Below are 17,611 nucleotides of genomic sequence, written 5' to 3'. Positions count from 1 at the left end.
GTATGTATTGAAGCTGCGATTCAGATTCCAGTGCCCTTCAGTTTCTCCATTTTTAGATGCAGTGCATTGGGTTCATTCATTTACTCAAATACTGATGTTTCCTACATACCATCACTGTTACAGGCGCCAGGGGACAAAACGGGCGAAGTGCTGTCTGGCATTTACAAGGATAGGGAGACAAACACTAAGAGTAAACTAAATACAAGAATCATAAGAACTAAGGGAAAAAGCGGGAGAGAAGGATAAGGCATGGGGCTGGAGTCGGGTGAATTGAAAACAAAATGACCAGAGGCGGCTTCACAGGAAAGGTGTTTTGTTTGTTTGTTTGTTTGTTTGTTTAAGATAGAGTCACACTCTCACCCAGGCTGGAGTGCAGCGGCACGATCTTGGCTCACCGCAAACTCCGCCTCCCGGGTTCAAGCGATTCTTCTGCCTCAGCCCCCGAGTAGCTGGGATGCTACCACGCCCAGCTAATTTTTGTATTTTTAGTAGAGACGAGGTTTCACCATCCAGGCTGGTCTCGGACTCCTGACTTCAGGTAATCCACCCGCCTCGGCCTCCCAAAGTGCTGGGATTACAGGCATGAGCCACTATGCCCGGCCCTGAAAAGGTGAAATTTGAAAAAAACACAAAAGAGGTGATTGATCGAAGATTCTGGAACCTCAAGACCCATCTCCATTCTGCGCGCGCCTCACGCTGCGCCACTCTGAGGGCCCCTACCTAGCGCTCTGGCGCCGCCTTTCAGATCCGCGCGGCCGCTGCAACCAGAGGCGGAACTACAAAGCCGGAAGCTGCACGTCATCACCCCGCCCCCTCCGTTTCGCTTCCGCCTACCCCGCCCTGGCTGCCAGACCGGAAGCGTTCCGCTCCACCTGGATTCTACTCCTCTGGGTTGGAACCCGGGTGCTGCCAAGATGCCGGTGAGGGTTCGATCCATGGTGTGGGGAGACAGCAGGGATTGCGAAAAGCGGGGAGAAACCTTGTGTGTGCCGAGAGAAGCGGGCGGCGGAAGGCAGAGAGGAAGCGGGGGCCCGAGAAGGAGGGAGGCAAGGGGAGGGGACCGGTCGCTGAAGAATTGGGATAGCCCGGGGGTGCCAGTCGTGGGAGGCGGGGGCGCGGCAGGAGTGGGCCAGGGGTCCAGGGTGTGTGAGGAGGCCCTCTTCTCTCTCTCTTCGTCTACTCCTTCCGGCTCCGGCAGGGTTCCCAAAGCGTCACTACAGCGCGAAGCCAAGGGTTGCGCTTTTTATTTTTCATGTTTCAAGTCCAGGGTCTAGCTTCTCTTTTTTCTGTGAGGCCCACTTCCTCCTCCGCCCCGGGGGGCAGGCTCCCTCTGCTGTTTGTCATTTGTCAGAACCCACTTCCCGGCAGCGGCGGCCACCCCGGAGCCACCTGGGTATAGGGCCCTCACAGACTCGGTCGGCGCCTGACTTCCAAAGATTTCCTTTTTCGTGTGCATCAGAGTGGGAGTAAAAATCTATGACGGTCTGGTTGTACTTAATTTCTGACAGGCAGTCTGTGGGCTAGATTTATCACCATCATGGTCTCCATTTTGCAGATTCGGGAAAAGGTGGTTCAGTTATTGTGTGATTGTTCACACTTTTTTTGTTTGTTTTTTGAGAGAGTCTCGTTCTATCGTCCAGGCTGGAGTGCAGTGAGGGGATCTCGGCTCACTACAACCTCCGCCACCCTGGTTCAAGCAGTCCTCGTGCGTCAGCCTCCTGGGTAGCTGGGATTACAGGCGCGCGCCACCACGCCCAGCTAATTTTTTGCATTTTAGTAGGAACGGGGTTTCACCATGTTGGCTGGGCTGGGCTGGAACTCCAGACCTCAGGTGATCTGCCCCCTTGGCCTCCCAAAGTGATGGGATTATAGACATGAGCCACTGCGCCCAGCCTGCTCACACATTACTTTTAACAAACGTTACCGAGCACCTACTGCCTGCCAGGCTCTATTTACAGCAGCAAATAAGTTCAACAAATCCCTAATCTTAAACAGTGTACGTTCAAATCGGGAGACGAGACAATAAAAGTGTAAACATAAAGGAGATACATACAGTAGTGTCAGGTAGTGACAAATGCTATAAAGAAGCTAGATGGATGGCCAGGCGCGGTGGCTCACGCCTGTAATCCCAGCACTTTGGGAGGCCTAAGCGGATGGATCATGAGGTCAGGAGTTCAAGACCAGCCTGGCCAACATAGTGAAACTCCATCTCTACTAAAAATAAAAAAATTAGCTGGGCGTAGTGGTGCGTGCCTGTAATCCCAGCTACTTGGGAGGCTGAGGCAGGAGAATCGCTTGAACCCAGGAGGTGGAGGTTGCAGTGAGCCAAGACCGCGCCACTGCACTCCAACCTGGCCACAGAGTGAGACTCCGTCCCCCCCACTCCAAAAAAAAGAAACTAGATAGGTAACAAGACAGTTTGGTGAGAGGGAAGGCAGAGGGTGCTTTAGATAAAGTATACCTGTGATGAAAAGGAGCAAGCCATAGTTTTGCAAATACATATATATATAGATATATATAGAGATATATATATATTTTTTTTTGAGACAGGGTTGCACCCTGTCTCTGAGACTGCAGTGCAGTGACACAAACTTGGCTCAGGTGATCCTCCCACCTCAGCCTCCTGAGCAGCTGGGACTACAGGTGTACGCCACCACGCCCAGCTAAGTTTTTCTATTTTCAGTAGAGACAGGGTCTCACCATGTTGCCCAGGCTGGTCTCAAACTTCTGGGCTCAAGCAGTCCTCCTGCCTCGACCTCCCTAAGTGTTGGGATTACAGGCGTGAGCCACCTCATTCAGCCTCACAAATACATATTTTATGAATTCCGTAATTACCATTTGACTCCTGAGCTCTGGGGTACACACTTTATAAATTATCCCATCTAATCTTCATAATGACCCTGTGAAGTAGGTACCATGATTCCTGTTTTACAGAAGAGGAAACGGAACCTCAGAGAAGTTAATTTGGACAAAGTTGCCTACTTATGGTAAAACCAGATTTTAAGCCAGGACTCTAGGCTGGGTACAGTGGCTTATGCCTGTAATCCCAACACTTTAGGAGGCGAAGATGGGAGTATCGCTTGAGCCCGGGAGTTTGAGACCAACCTGGGCAACATAATGAGACCCTGCCTCTACAAAAATAAGAATAAATTAACTGGATGTGGTAGTGCATCTCCTCCCAGCCTCTCAAGTGGCTGAGGTGGGAGGATCACCTGGAGCCAGGAGTTTGAGGCTGCAGTGAGCTGTGATCATGCCACTGTACTCCAGCCTGGGTGAGAGGAGACTCTGTCTCCAAAAAAAAAGGACTCTAAAGCCCTGTACTGGTTCCAGTTGCACATAGAGCACCCTGGATTCACCCTGGGTTGGTTGGTTGGTTGGTTGGTTGGTTGGTTGGTTGGTTTGAGATGGAGTCTCGCTCTGTTACCAGGCTGGAGTGCAGTGGCGCAATCTTGGCTCACTGCAACCTCTGCCTCCTGTGTTCAGGTAATTCTCGTGCCTCAGCCTCCCAAGTAGCTGGGAATACAGGCATGTGCTACCACACCCAGCTAATTTTTGTATTTTTAGTAGAGATGGGGTTTCACCATGTTGGTCAGGATGGTCTCTATCTTTTTGCCTTGTGATCTGTCAGCCTCGGCCTCCCAAAGTGTTTGGATTACAGGCGTGAGCCACCGTGCCCATCCCATCCTGTGATTATTTTTTGTCTGCCTTCTCTACTCTTCAAGGACCAGGACTGTACTACTTTGTATATTACTATATCACAGTGTCTTGCACATAGAAGGTGCTTAGCAATCATTTGATGAATGAATATATGAGTGGGACCCATGTTGTCTTATAAAAAGCCAGGCATCTTGTAAAAAGCAGAACTAAGAATCAGCATACAGAATGCTCTCATAAATGTGATTTTTTTTCTCCCTTCCTTTAACTCACACTTACCCACTGAAGGGAATATATATCTTCTCATTTTACAAATTTGGAAACAAGCTAAGAGAAGAAGAATGATGCCTTGGTCAAAAGCATAACGCCAGGAAGTGGCAGAGCTGAAAAGATAGTGCTTAGGTCTTGGTTTAGCTGGGGGCTGGGTACCCTGATTTATATGATGTTTGCCTTTCTGTGGTGGAAATACTTTGACCAGATACCAATGTGATGTCACCAAACATAGAATTGGAAGAGATGCACAGCAGCACCCCATTATTTAGTATTTCCTAATAATAACTTTAGGAACATGACAATAGGAAAATGTAATTTTTAAAAATTAGGTTATTGCCGGACACGGTGGCTCATGCCTGTAATCCCAGCACTTTGGGAGGCTGAGGTGGGCGGATCATGGGGTCAGGAGTTTGAGACCAGCCTGACCAACATGGTGAAACCCTGTCTCTACTAAAAATACAAAAATTAGCTGGGCGTGGTGTCTCGCACCTCTAATCCCAGCTACTCAAGAAGCTGGGGCAGGAGAATCGCTTGAACCTAGGAGGCGGAGGTTTCAGTGAACAGAGATCGCGCCACTGCACTTCAGCCTGGGTGACAGGGCGAGACTCCGTCTCCAAAAAAAAAAAAAAATTTAGGAAGTAGGCCAAGTGCAGTGCAGTGGCTCACGCCTGTAATCCCAACACTTTGGGAGGCCGAGGCGGGCGGATCATCTGAGGCCGGGAGTTCGACACTAGCCTGGCCAAAGTGGAGAAACCCCGTCTCTACCAAAACTACAAAATTAGCTGGGCGTGGTGGCACATCCCTGTAATCACAGCTACTCAGGAGGCTGAGGCAGGAGAATCGCTTGAACCCGGGAGGCAGAGGTTGCAGTGGGCCAAGGTCACGTCATTGCACTCCAGCCTGGGCAACAAGAGCAAAACTCCGCCTCAAAAAAATAAAATGTAGGCAGTAGCTGGGTGAGGTGGCTCATGCCTGTAGTCCCAGCCCTTTGGGAGGCCGAGGCAGGCATATCACTTGAGCTTAGGAGTTCGAGACCATCTTAGGCAACATGGTGAGACTCCTTCTCACAAAAAAAAAAAAAAAAAAAAAAGAAGTGATGAATATTTAAGCATCATTGGTTTTAACATCATTTACTTTTTTTTTTTTTTTGAGACAGAGTCTCACTCTGTTGCCCAGGCTGGAGTGCAGTGGGATGATCTTGGTTCACTGCAACCTTCGCCTCCTGGGTTCAAGTGATTCTCCAGCTTAGCCTCCCAAGTAGCTGGGACTACAGGCGCACGCTGCCACGCCCAGCTAATTTTTTGTATTTTAGTAGAGATGGGGTTTCACTGTGTTGCCCAGGCTGGTTGCGAACTCCTGACCTCAGGCAATCCGCCTGCCTCAGCCTCCCAAAGTGCTGGGATTACAGGCGTGAGCCACCGCGCCGGCCAACATCATTTACTTAATTGTAAGTTTATATAATTTGATTTTTGAGAACAGCTGTGTTTAACAACCAGCTTGAAAAATGCCTCATAATTTAACAGTTGGTTTTCTTGAACCAGAAAGAACCAGCTCTAGCACCTCAATGCTGCTATCCCTTCTCTCTCCCCTAATTAATCTTGGGTGGGTTACTCTTTTTTTCCTTTAAGGAAAGGTTGTTTGCCACAGTGACATTTGCTCTCTTTCTGCTTCTATGTTCTTCCTGGGCTTGCCATTACAGGCTTACCACTCTTCTCTCATGGATCCTGACACCAAACTCATCGGAAACATGGCACTGTTACCTATCAGAAGTCAATTCAAAGGACCTGCACCCAGAGAGAGTAAGTCTAAACCCATTATTTTCAAATTTTGGCATGAAATGCCTAACAGTCTTCTAAAATGATCAAATCAGGGAAATTCTTAGCTCAGTCTTCTCTCTCAAATTGTCCTTGTACTTTGGTAGATATTGTGGTCTAGACCTTTCAAGATAGTGGTTATATGTTGCATTTAATAGGAAATTGTATTATTTCTTCTGACTTCTCCAGGAAACTCTTTTGAGAAAATGGAGGAAATGTGCTTAATTCTGGACACTGTTTATCAGTTCTTTCAAACAAATCTAATGCTGTTACATCTAGAATGCCACATGCCCATCCTTTCTGTTATCAACCTGGAAGAAAACAACAAATATTTTGACCTCTTCCCTGTCTAAATCTACTTCCTTTATTCATTCTTCAAGATCTTCATTTTAGCAATACCTCAATCTTAAATCTGAAGTATACTATGTAACATTACTTATGTCTATTCCTGCTTTTCTGAGTTTTATTTCAGAAAGCTGCAATATTTTTCAGACACTGTCTGAGACTCTTCTGACGCTTTCTGAGATGTTCTCCCAACAGTATTATTTGTATTATATTAGACACGGTTTCCCTGTACCCTGCAAAGGTCTGAACTGAATTCCATTCATGGTTTCTAAGACCATTATTATAATTATCAATTTGGTACTGATCCAATTCCCATTTCTCTGCCAGACTGTTTGACTTGACCTTTTTTTAACTTAATTTTGTTTTCAACACCATTTGAAAGCTCAGTAAACTTTATACATATGGTGAGTCACCACAGTCTCTACTTGATTCTGAGGAAAAGGAACAAGGAAGAAGACAGCCTGAGAGAGAAGAAAAATAACATAAAAGAAAATCACAGGGCTGGGCGCGGTGGTTCACACTTGTAATCCCAGAACTTTGGGAGGCCAGGGCAAGTGGATCACTTAAGGTCAGGAGTTCGAGACCAGCCTGGCAAACATGGCAAAACCCCATATCTACTAAAAATACAAAAATTAGCTAGGCATGGTGGTGGGCACCTGTGATCCCAGCTACTCAGGAGACTGAGATAGGAGAATTGCTTGAACACAGTGGGTGGAGGTTGCAGTGAGCCAAGATTGCACCACTGCACTCCAGCCTGGGTGACAGAGTGAGATTCCATCTCAAAAAAAAAAAAAAAAAATTACACTGCAAAGGCCAGGCGTGGTGGCTCACACCTCTAATCCCAGCACTTTGAGAGGTCGAAGTGGATGGATCACCTGAGTTCAGGAGTTCGAGACCAGCCTGAACAACGTGGAGAAACCCCGTCTCTACTAAAAATACAAAAAATTAGCCAGGTGTGGTGGCACATGCCTGTAATCCCAGCTACTTGGGAGATTGAGGCAGGAGAATCGCTTGAACCTAGGAGGTGGAGGTTGCAGTGAGCTGAGATCATGCCACTGCACTCCAGCCTGGGCAACAAGAGCAAAACTCTTGTTTCAAAAGGGAAAAAAAAAAAAAAAAACACCTGACTTGGAATGGAGGCCTGTGCTGTGAGCTAAATAACAGTATTAATCACACTGATTCATTTATATTCAACAAATATCTATAGAATGCCTCTTATGTGCCAAGTATTCTTCTAATTTCAGAATCCTTTGGCCTTTGCCCCCTCCTGTCATTGCATTTAGAAGAACTAGCTGGTTTTCGTAAACAATATTGAGTCCTCCAAGAAAGTTTCCTTTCACAGATAAGAAAACAGATTGCAGCCAGGCGCAGTGGCTCATGCCTATAATCCCAGCACTTTGGGAAGCCAAGATGGGCAGATCGCCTCAAGTCAGGAGTTTGAGACCAGCCTGGCCAACATGGTGAAACTCTGTCTCTACTAAAAATATAAAAATTAGCTGACCGTGGTGGCAGGCACCTGAAGTCCCAGCTACGCGGGAGGCTGACGCAGGAGAATCGCTTGAACTCAGGAGGCAGAGGTTGCAGTGGGCCTAGATCATGCCATGGCACTCCAGCCTGGGCAACAAAGTGAGACTCCATCTCAAAAAAAAACAGGGCGGGGCGCAGTGGCTCACGCCTGTAATCCCAGCACTTTGGGAGGCCGAGACAGGTGGATCATGAGGTCAGGAGATCGAGACCATCCTGGCTAACACAGTGAAACCCCATCTCTACTAAAAATACAAAAAATTAGGCAGGCATAGTGGCGGGCGCCTGTAGTCCCAGCTACTCTGGAGGCTGAGGCAGGAGAATGGCATGAACCCGGGAGGTGGAGCTCGCAGTGAGCCGAGATTGCATCACTGCACTCCAGCCTGGGTGACAGAGCGAGACTCTATCTGAAAAAAAAAAAAAAAAAAATAGATTGCTAGGAACACAAGTCTAGAGTTAGAGTTCTGTTGAAATTCTTCCACAGGGCAGTGAGCTGGGATGAAGACAACTTAATTGCAGAGTATGAAAGCTTCAGGATTACTTTGCATTTCTGCTGTGTGAGAATGTTAACAGTCATAGACAAGAAGTATAAATAACTGTCTCAGCACTGCTGAAACCAGCTGCCAGATAACAAGACCCAAGGAATTTGACCTTTTTAAAATAAAAAAAAGGAAAACAAAAAATTGCCAAAGACATTGTGTAACGAGATCTTTTTTTGTCAAGATAGTATTTCTGGTTTTTGTCCATCTAGAGCTACCTACAACAGCTTGTACAAGTATATTTTAAGTCATAGTTTTCATAAAAAGAAAGATGTGTATCTGAACCCCAACATGTTCTAAATAATTGAGTTTTTTTCCTGAAACTATAATATGTAAATTCAAGTAAAATTATATTGAATACTTTTTATTTTATTTATTTATGTATTTTTTTTATTTTTATTTTTTTGAGACGGAGTCCTGCTCTGTCACCCAGGCTTGATTGAGTTCAGCGGCATGATCTTGGCTCACTGCAGCCTCTGCCTCCTGGGTTCAAACAGTTCTCCTGCCTCAGCCCCCGAGTAGTTGGGATTACAGGCACGTACCACCATGCCCGGCTAGTTTTTGTATTTTTAGTAGAGACAGGGTTTCTCCATGTTGGCCAGGCTGGTCTCGAACTCCTGACCTCAGGAAATCCATCCGTCTCGGCCTCCCAAAGTGCTGAGACTACAGGCGTGAGCCACTGTGCCCAGCCGAATACTTTTTATTTTTAGGAAACAGTTAAAGTTAGTCTGTGTCTCAGTGTTTTTTTATAAATGCATTTAGAGACGTCATGAATAATGTTCACCAAATGCTAATGGTAGTTATTTTGGGGGAAGTGGGAATTAGGTGACAATTAAAAAAAATTTTTTTTGGCCTGGTGCTGTGGCTTATGCCTATAATCTTAGCTACTCAGGAGGCAGGAGGATCACTTGAGGCCAGGAGTTTGAGACCAGCCTAGGCAATATAGTGAGACTGCATCTCTAAAAAAAAAAATTTTTTTTTTTTTTTTTTTTTTTTCTTTGAGACGGAGTTTCGATCTTGTCGCCCAGGCTGGAGTGCAATGCTGCAATCTTGGCTCACTGCAACCTCCACCCACGGGTTCAAGCCGTTCTCCTGCCTCAGCCTCCCAAGTAGCTGGGATTACAGGTGGCCGCCACCACGCTCGGCTAAATTTTTGTATTTTTAGTAGAGGCAGGGTTTCACCCATGTTGGCCAGGCTGCTGACCTCAGGTGATCCACCCGCGTCAGCCTCCCAAAGTGTTGGGATTACAGGTGTGAGCCACCATACCCAGCCATCTCTAAAAAGCTTTAAAGAAAAAAATTAGCCAGTCCTCATGGTGCATGCCTATAGTCCCAGCTACCTGGGAAGCTGAAATGGGAGGATCGCTTGAGCTCAGGAGTTCAAGTCTGTGGTGAGCTATAATTGTATCACTGCACTCCAGCCTGGGTAACAGAGCAAGATCTCTCTCTAAAAAAGAAAACTGTATTGATTGAATTTCATTTTCTAATGAACGTGTGTAACTTTTACAAAAACAATAAAGCTGTAAAAATAAACCATGTACTACTTTTCTATAAATATTTTCTAAAAACCCGGGCGCGGTGGCTCATGCCTGTAATCCCAGCACTTTGGGAGGCTGAGGTGAGCAGATCATGAGGTCAGGAGATCAAGACCATCCTGGCTAACACAGTGAAACCCCATCTCTACTAAAAATACAAAAAATTAGCCGGGCGTGGTGGCAGGCGCCTGTAGTCCCAGCTACTCGGGAGACTGAGGCAGGAGAATGGTGTGAACCTGGTAGGCAGAGCTTGCAGTGAGGCGAGATTGCGCCACTGCACTCCAGCCTGGGTGACAGAGCAAGACTCTGTATCAAAAAATAAATAAATAAATAAGTAAATAAGTATTTTCTAAAAACTTGATATTCCAGTAGGAGGATCATTTTATTTTATTCAACTCCGCAACTGTTGACAGTTGTGTTTTCCCTTTATGGCTTTGATAGGTGTTATGTTTTGTATTTGGCTAATGTTCTCTCTGCTCCTTCCCTTGTGTCCTGCTTAGCAAAAGATACAGATATTGTGGATGAAGCCATCTATTACTTCAAGGCCAATGTCTTCTTCAAAAACTATGAAATTAAGGTAAATTACAGAGCTTTTAATATTTAACTTAGTTTTCTCATAGGGATAATACCAACCTTGCTATCCAAGGTTGCTATCCAAGTATCTCATAGGGATAATACCAACCTTGCTGTGAGGAGAAAATAAAATGAAATCAGCATGTAATTTTTAAATTTGAGAATAGTGCTTAATGTTAACTTTTGTATAAATATTAGTTTCTTTTTTTTTCCTTCAAATTCTATACCAGGGGTTGGCAAACTCTAACCTGAGGGCCACATGTGGACCACTGCCCCTTTTTGTAAATAAATCTTTATTGGTACACAGCCACAACCATTTGTTTCTATATTATCTGTAGTTACTTTCACACCAAAACAGCAGAATTGAGTAGTTGTGACAAAGACTGTATGGCCCACAAAGCCTAAAAATACTGCCTGCCTTTTACAGAGAAAGTTTGCCAACCCTTTACTAGAAATATCTTTATTTATTCAACATTAGTTAAGCAGCACCTACTATGTGCCAGCCCTGTGTTTTGTTTTGTTTTGAGACAGGGTCTTGCTCTGTCGCCCAGGCTAGAGTGCAGTGGCACAATCACAGCTCACTATACCCTCAACCTCCTAGGCTCAGGCAGTCCTTCTGCCTCAGTCTCCCAGGTAGCTGGAACTACAGGCACGTGCCACCATGCCTGGCTAATTTTTTGTAGAGACACGGTTTCACCATGTTGCCTAGGCTTACCTTGAACTCCTGAGCTCAAGCAGTCTGCCCATCTCGCCCTCCCAAATTGCTGGGATTACAGGCATGGGCCACCACAACTAGTAGCTAAGCCCTGTGTTTTTGTTTAGGATTAAATCCACAGCCAAGAAGTCCTATGTGCTTTGTTATTTTTTATGTACTTCTGTGTCCTGGACCTGAGATAGAGAAATGAAGACACTTTGATGACCTCAAATCTTCCTTGAACCACTCTCTCCCCTTCTGTTCTTAGTTCCTGTGAGGAGGATGGTCAGGGGAAGGTAGAAGCAGGAGACCAAAAAGGAGATGGGAAAGTGAAAACCAGAAATGTTCTCTGCAATCCTGCTGTGAGAAAGTGACAAGGAATATCAGCAAATTTCCTTGATGGTATTCTAAAATATGGAATTTTTTTTTTTTTTTTTTGAGTCTGAGTCCTGCTGTTGCCCAGGCTGGAGTGCGGTGCCGTGATCTCGGCTCACTGAAACCTCCGCCTCCCAGGTTCAAGCGATTCTCCTGCCTCAACCTCCCAAAGTAGCTGGAACTACAGGCACGTGGCACCACACCCGGCTAATTTTTTGTATTTTTAGTAGAGATGGGGTTTCACCGTGTTGGGCAGAATGGTCTCGATACCCTGACCTCACGATCCGCCCACCTCAGCCTCCCAGTGTGCTGGGATTACAGGCATTGAGCCACCACTACTGGCCCTAAAATATGGAATTTCAACCCCTCCTTGCCAAACTCTGAACTTCTGGAATCAAATAGGGTGTGAATTATTTAATTGTAGACTCTTGGTGTACAAATTGTAGTCTAAACATTATGTGATAGTAACAGAATGTTTTCTATATCTAATGTGTGGGTTGTTTGTAATAGTTATAAATGTTATAATTCTCTGGGCACATCGCTTGAGTTCAGGAGTTCGAGACCGGCCTGGGCAACATGGCAAACTCCCATCTCTACAAAAAATACAAAAATTAGTGCATGGTGGCTCACGCCTGTAATCCCAACACTTGGGAGGCTGAGGCGGGTGGATCACATGATGCCAGGAGTTTGAGACCAGCCCAGCAAACAAGGTGAAACCCCATCTCTACCAAAAATACAAAAATTAGCCAGGTGTAGTAGTGCGTGCCTGTAATCCCAGCTACTCGGGAGGCTGAAGCACAAGAATTGCTTGAACCCAGGAGGTGATGGTTGCAGTGAGCCAAGATCACACCACTGCACTCAGCCTGGGTGACAGAGCAAGACTGTCTCAAAACAATAATAATAATTCAGCTACATTTCATTCATTCCCAGATACTATATTGTCTTAAAAATAGGAAAATGTGGCTGGGCACAGTGCCTCTGCCTGTAATTTGGGAGGCAGAGGCGGGTGAATCACCTGAGGTCGGAAGCTCGAGACCAGCCTGACCAACATGGTGAAACCCCATCTCTACTAAAAATACAAAATTAGCTGGGCATGGTGGCGTGTGCCTATAATCCCAGCTACTCGGGAGGCTGAGGCAGGAGAATCGTTTGAACCCAGGAGGCAGAGGTTGTGGTGAGCCGATATCGCACCATTGCACTCCAGCCTGGGCAGTAAGAGCAAAACTCTGTCTCAAAAAAAAAATAGGGAAATGATGTGGTTTGGGGGTAATTTTTTTGTTTGTTTGTTTTTGTGTTGAGACAGAGCCTCACTCTGTCACCAGGCTGGAGTGCAATGGCGTGATCTTGGCTCACTGCAACCCTCGACTCGCGGGTTCAAGCGGTTCTCCTGCCTCAGCCTCCCAAGTAGCTGGGATTACAGGCACACACCACCACGCCAAATACAAAATTTTTGTATTTTTTTAGTAGAGATAGGGTCTCACCATGTTGGTCAGGATGGTCTCGATCTCCTGAGCTCGTGATCCACCCACCTTGGCCTTACAAAGTGCTGGGATTACAGGCGTGGGCCACTGCACCCAGCCTTTTTTTTTTTTGATTTGAGACAGAGTCTTGCTCAGTTGCCCAGGCTGGAGTGCAGTGGTACAGTCTTGACTCGTTGCAACCTCTGCCTCCTAGGTTCAAGCAATTCTCTGGCCTCAGCCTCCCTAGCAGCTGGAATTACAGGCGCACGCCACCATGCCTGGCTAATTTTTGTAGTTTTAGTAGAGACGGGGTTTTGCCATGTTGGCCAGGCTGGTCTCGAACTCCTGACCTCAAGTGATCTGCCCGCCTTGGCCTCCCAAAGTGCTGGGATTACAGGCATGAGCCACTGCCCTTGGCCTGGGGCCAGTTTTTTGACTATAAATTTTTTTTTTTTTTTAATTGTTTTTGAGACAGGTTCTCACTCTGTCACCCGGGCTGGAGTGCAGTGGCACCATCACAGCTCACTGCAACTTTGACCTCTTGGGTTTAGGTGATCCCCTCACCTCAGCCTCTGAGTAGCTGGGACTACAGGTGTGCGCCATCATGCCCAGCTACTTTTTGTATTTTTTGTAGAGATGGTGTTTGCCCAGGCTGGTCTCAAATTCCTGGGTTCAAGCAATCCACCCACCTCAGCCTCCCAAAGTGCTGGGATTACAGGTGTAAGCCACTGCACCTGGCCTAAATTTGTGTAAAATTTGACCCAAAGTCCATGCCGCATTTGATCAACTTTGTCTTCTCCACATTTTCTTTTTGGTTAAGTCAAGACATTGACATTATGGAGTTGTTTGGGAGCAAGTCAAATGTGAAATAGTTGCTTCCTCTTTTAGAGTAATAAATATTTCTGTTCTCAGCAGAGACCCTGAAATGAAAGGGTTTTTAAAGATTAGCCAACCATATGGAGCAGCTCAGGCTTTCCAAGCAGCCTTGTTACTTCTTCCTACACAGTGAAGGGCTGTTGACACAGATCCTTGGGAACCCCAGGGCAAGGGGAGCCAAGAAAAACAAGACAGAGCAGCCACTCAGACAAGCGTAGTGGCTCATGCCTGTAATCCCAGCACTTTGGGAGGCTGAGGTGGGCAGATCACTTGAGGTCAGAAGTTTGAGACCAACCTGGCCAACATGATGAAACCCCGTCTCTCCTAAAAATAGAAAAATTAGCCAGGCATGGTGGTGGGCACCTGTAATCCCAGCTACTTGGGAGGCTGAGGCAGGAAAATTGCTTGAACCTGGGAGGTGGAGGTTGCAGTGAGCCGAGATTGTGCCACTGCACTCCAGCCTGGGCAATAGAGCAAGACTCCGTCTCAAAAAAAACAAAACAAAACGAAAAAGAGCAGCCGCACAGCTCAGAGTGGGGCTTGTGCCTTCCTCCCAGGGACAAATGGAAAAGGAGACTGAGGAGACTGTGCGTTTGGAGAATGGGAGTTTTGATGTGATAGTGGCTGTCCTACCACTGCATCCAGTAGATAATCAGAAGACAAAGATGGAATTCATTCATTGCATATCATTGTCACGTTTTGATAACTGTTTTTAAGTCTTCTTTTTCTCCCTGTAGAATGAAGCTGATAGGACCTTGATATATATAACTCTCTATATTTCTGAATGTCTGAAGAAACTCCAAAAGGTAATTAAACTTGGATGATTATATATCAGGAAAACAAATTGCTGAGAGGCATTTACCCTCCCAGTCATCTGGGATTTGTTGAGACTTTAAAGACAAGTAGAAAATATTTCCTCTGGCCGGGCGCGGTGGCTCAAGCCTGTAATCCCAGCACTTTGGGAGGCCGAGACGGGCGGATCACGAGGTCAGAAGATCGAGACCATCCTGGCTAACACGGTGAAACCCCGTCTCTACTAAAACTACAAAAAAACTAGCCGGGCGAGGTGGCGGGCGCCTGTAGTCCCAGTTACTCGGGAGGCTGAGGCAGGAGAATGGCATGAACCCGGGAGGCGGAGCTTGCAGTGAGCCGAGATCCGGCCACTGCACTCCAGCCTGGGCGACAGAGCGAGACTCCGTCTCAAAAAAAAAAAAAAGAAAAAAAAAGAAAATATTTCCTCTGACTTACAGCATGGACTTAAGAGAAAAATTTGAATTTAGTTCTCTGAACTTGTAGTATAATTGACTGACACAAAGATAAAAGTAGTGATGTTTTAAGCCTTTGCATGTATTTTCTCAAGACAGAAATCTTGACAGAGAAATTCCTTTTAATCCCTTGGCTCAAAGGTTCTTAACCTGGGGTCCAAGGATGGAATTCTTTTCCCTGTAAAATATGTGTGTGTGTGTGTGTGTGTGTGTGTATATATATATATATATATTTTTTCAGTGCAATTCCAAAAGCCAAGGTGAGAAAGAAATTTGTGTGTGTGTGTGTGTGTGTGTGTGTGTATGTGTATATATATATATATATTTTTTTTTTTTTTTCAGTGCAATTCCAAAAGCCAAGGTGAGAAAGAAATGTATACATTGGGAATCACTAATTTTCCCATTCCTGGAGAGCCTGGTTTTCCACTTAATGCAATTTATGCCAAACCTGCAAACAAACAGGAAGATGGTAAGAACAGGTCTCTATCCTCTCTCTATGGCACAAGAAGATTTTCTCCATTTGACTTCCTACCACTCCTCCTTTTCTTGCCTTGATTCATATACAGATTGAGAGTGAAATCATAGGAAGTACATTATCTTATTAGTCACTCTCACAAACAATTCTTGGCAACAAAGATGACATGCAGAAAATCTTTTGAACAAAAACAAATGTAGTTATAAAACTCTTTGGACTGTCATTTCTATTTCATATCCTGTTCGAATGTATAAAAATGTATTACCACAGTGAGCATACAGACTTGCAACCAGTACATTTGGGATGTATTTGCAAATACAGTTTTTTAAAACTGTTCTGTTTTAGAAGTGATGAGAGCCTATTTACAACAGCTAAGGCAAGAGACTGGACTGAGACTTTGTGAGAAAGTTTTTGACCCTCAGAATGATAAACCTAGCAAGGTAAGACCTTCTTCTTGCCTGCTTAATTGGTAAATCACCTTTTATCCAATAGCCACCATTGAACACACTAAGGTCTTCCATTGCAAGAATATTTTTAATTTCTGCATTGCAGTGTCGCTTAACTTCCGGTATGTGTCTAGTATGTAATATGAGTTCACTGAAACACACTAAATAATGAATTGCAGGCCGGGCACAGTGGCTCACGCCTGTAATCCCAACACTTTGGGAGGACGAGGCAGTGGATCACTTGAGGTCAGGAGTTCGAGACTACCTGGCCAACATGGTGAAACCCCATCTCTTTTAAAAATATAAAAAATTAGCCAGGCGTGATGGCGCACTCCTGTCATCCCAGCTACTCGGGAGGCTGAGACGAGAGTCGCTTGAACCCAGGAAGTGGAGGTTGCAGTGAGCCAAGATCATGCTATTGCACTCCAGCCTGAATGACAGAGTGAGACTTTGTCTAAAAAGAGTTTATGGCCAGGCAAAAAGAGTTTATGGCCAGGCGCGGTGGCTCACGCCTGTAATCCCAGCACTTTGGGAGGCCAAGGCAGGCGGATCACGAGGTCAGGAGATCAAGACCATCCTGGCTAACACAGTGAAACCCCATCTCTACTAAAAAATACAAAAAATTAGCCAGGCACAGTGGCGGGCACCTATAGTCCCAGCTACTGGGGAGGCTGAGGCAGGAGAATGACATGAACCCAGGAGGCAGAGCTTGCAGTGAGCCAAGATCGCGCCACTGCCCTCCAGCCTGGGCAATAGAGCTAGACTCCATCTCAAAAAAAAAAAAAAAAAAAGTTTATAAGAGATTTCAGACGGATACGAAATTTTATTATTAAATAAATGCGAATTCTATTGTAATTTGACCCCCACTATTCATTCTGTGTTGTCCCCTCTTGTTAGTGGTGGACTTGCTTTGTGAAGAGACAGTTCATGAACAAGAGTCTTTCAGGACCTGGACAGTGAAGGGAACATGGGCAGCCACCGTCTTCAGAGCCCTGGGCAGCATTTTCCAGCGAGATGTATACAATCTTTTGCCTTTATTTCGTAAAGTTTTATACAGAAGAGAGAAGAGCATGTCTTTACTTGAAAAACTCTTGATCAGTAATTTGGGTGGGAGACAAGAAAATGGGTTATCAAGAGTGATTTGAAGTTTTCTGCAGCATTAAGCTGGCACTTAGTAAGAATAAGTCATAATAAAGAAATTTCTAACATTCCATGTAAGAAAAACTTTATTGCCTGTCTTTGACATTCACTTACAATTTGTTTTAAGGTAAAATTCACATTCCATAGTACCCTTTTAAAGTGTACAATTCACTTTTTTTAGTATATACATGAAGTTTTGCAACCATCACCACTAAATCCAGAGCATTTTCATCACCCCAGTGTAATGAACCTGCACACTTTAGCAGCCACCCCACCCCACATTCCTCCCCAAGCCCCTGTCCTTCCCACTCTCCTCCCAGTATTAATCTACTTTCTGTCTCTATGAATTTGCTTATTCTGGATAATTCATGTAAATTGAATTTTTAATACAACATGTGGCCTTTTATGTCCAGCTTCTTTGACTTAATGTTTTCAAATTCACCCATGTTAGAGCATATACATCAGTGCTTTCTTTTCTCTTTTTCTTTTTTTTTCTTTCTGTGTATGTGTACGCAATAAAATATACTAATATGGCTGGGCGCAGTGGATCACGCCTGTAATCCCAGCACTTTGGGAGGCCCAGGTGGGCGGATCACCTGAGGTCAGGAGTTCAAGACTAGCCT

General features: G+C 45.3%; 1 protein-coding gene across 1 annotated transcript; it reads left to right on the top strand.

The window, feature by feature from the left end:
- Nucleotides 1-793: 793 nt before the first annotated feature.
- ARPC3 (actin related protein 2/3 complex subunit 3) lies at nucleotides 794-17,061 on the top strand. The gene is made up of 7 exons (XM_037996543.2): nucleotides 794-920; nucleotides 5,627-5,726; nucleotides 10,185-10,261; nucleotides 14,400-14,468; nucleotides 15,270-15,396; nucleotides 15,748-15,842; nucleotides 16,746-17,061. Exons 1-7 carry the CDS (start codon nucleotides 915-917, stop codon nucleotides 16,806-16,808), a joined length of 537 nt encoding a protein of 178 aa, XP_037852471.1. The 5' UTR covers nucleotides 794-914; the 3' UTR covers nucleotides 16,809-17,061.
- Nucleotides 17,062-17,611: the final 550 nt, after the last annotated feature.

Source organism: Chlorocebus sabaeus, chromosome 11 (genome assembly GCF_047675955.1).
Source record: "Chlorocebus sabaeus isolate Y175 chromosome 11, mChlSab1.0.hap1, whole genome shotgun sequence".
In the NCBI taxonomy this organism is placed as follows: Eukaryota; Metazoa; Chordata; class Mammalia; order Primates; family Cercopithecidae; genus Chlorocebus; species Chlorocebus sabaeus.
This window is presented reverse-complemented; position numbering and strand designations above follow the sequence as displayed.

What these genes read in the sequence shown, in the direction of transcription:
- ARPC3 (XM_037996543.2), top strand. An exon ending in AGGACCTGCACCCAGAGAGA is followed by an intron (nt 5,727 to 10,184) that starts GTAAGTCTAAAC and finishes TGTCCTGCTTAG; the next exon opens with CAAAAGATACAGATATTGTG. An exon ending in AGAATGATAAACCTAGCAAG is followed by an intron (nt 15,843 to 16,745) that starts GTAAGACCTTCT and finishes CCCTCTTGTTAG; the next exon opens with TGGTGGACTTGCTTTGTGAA.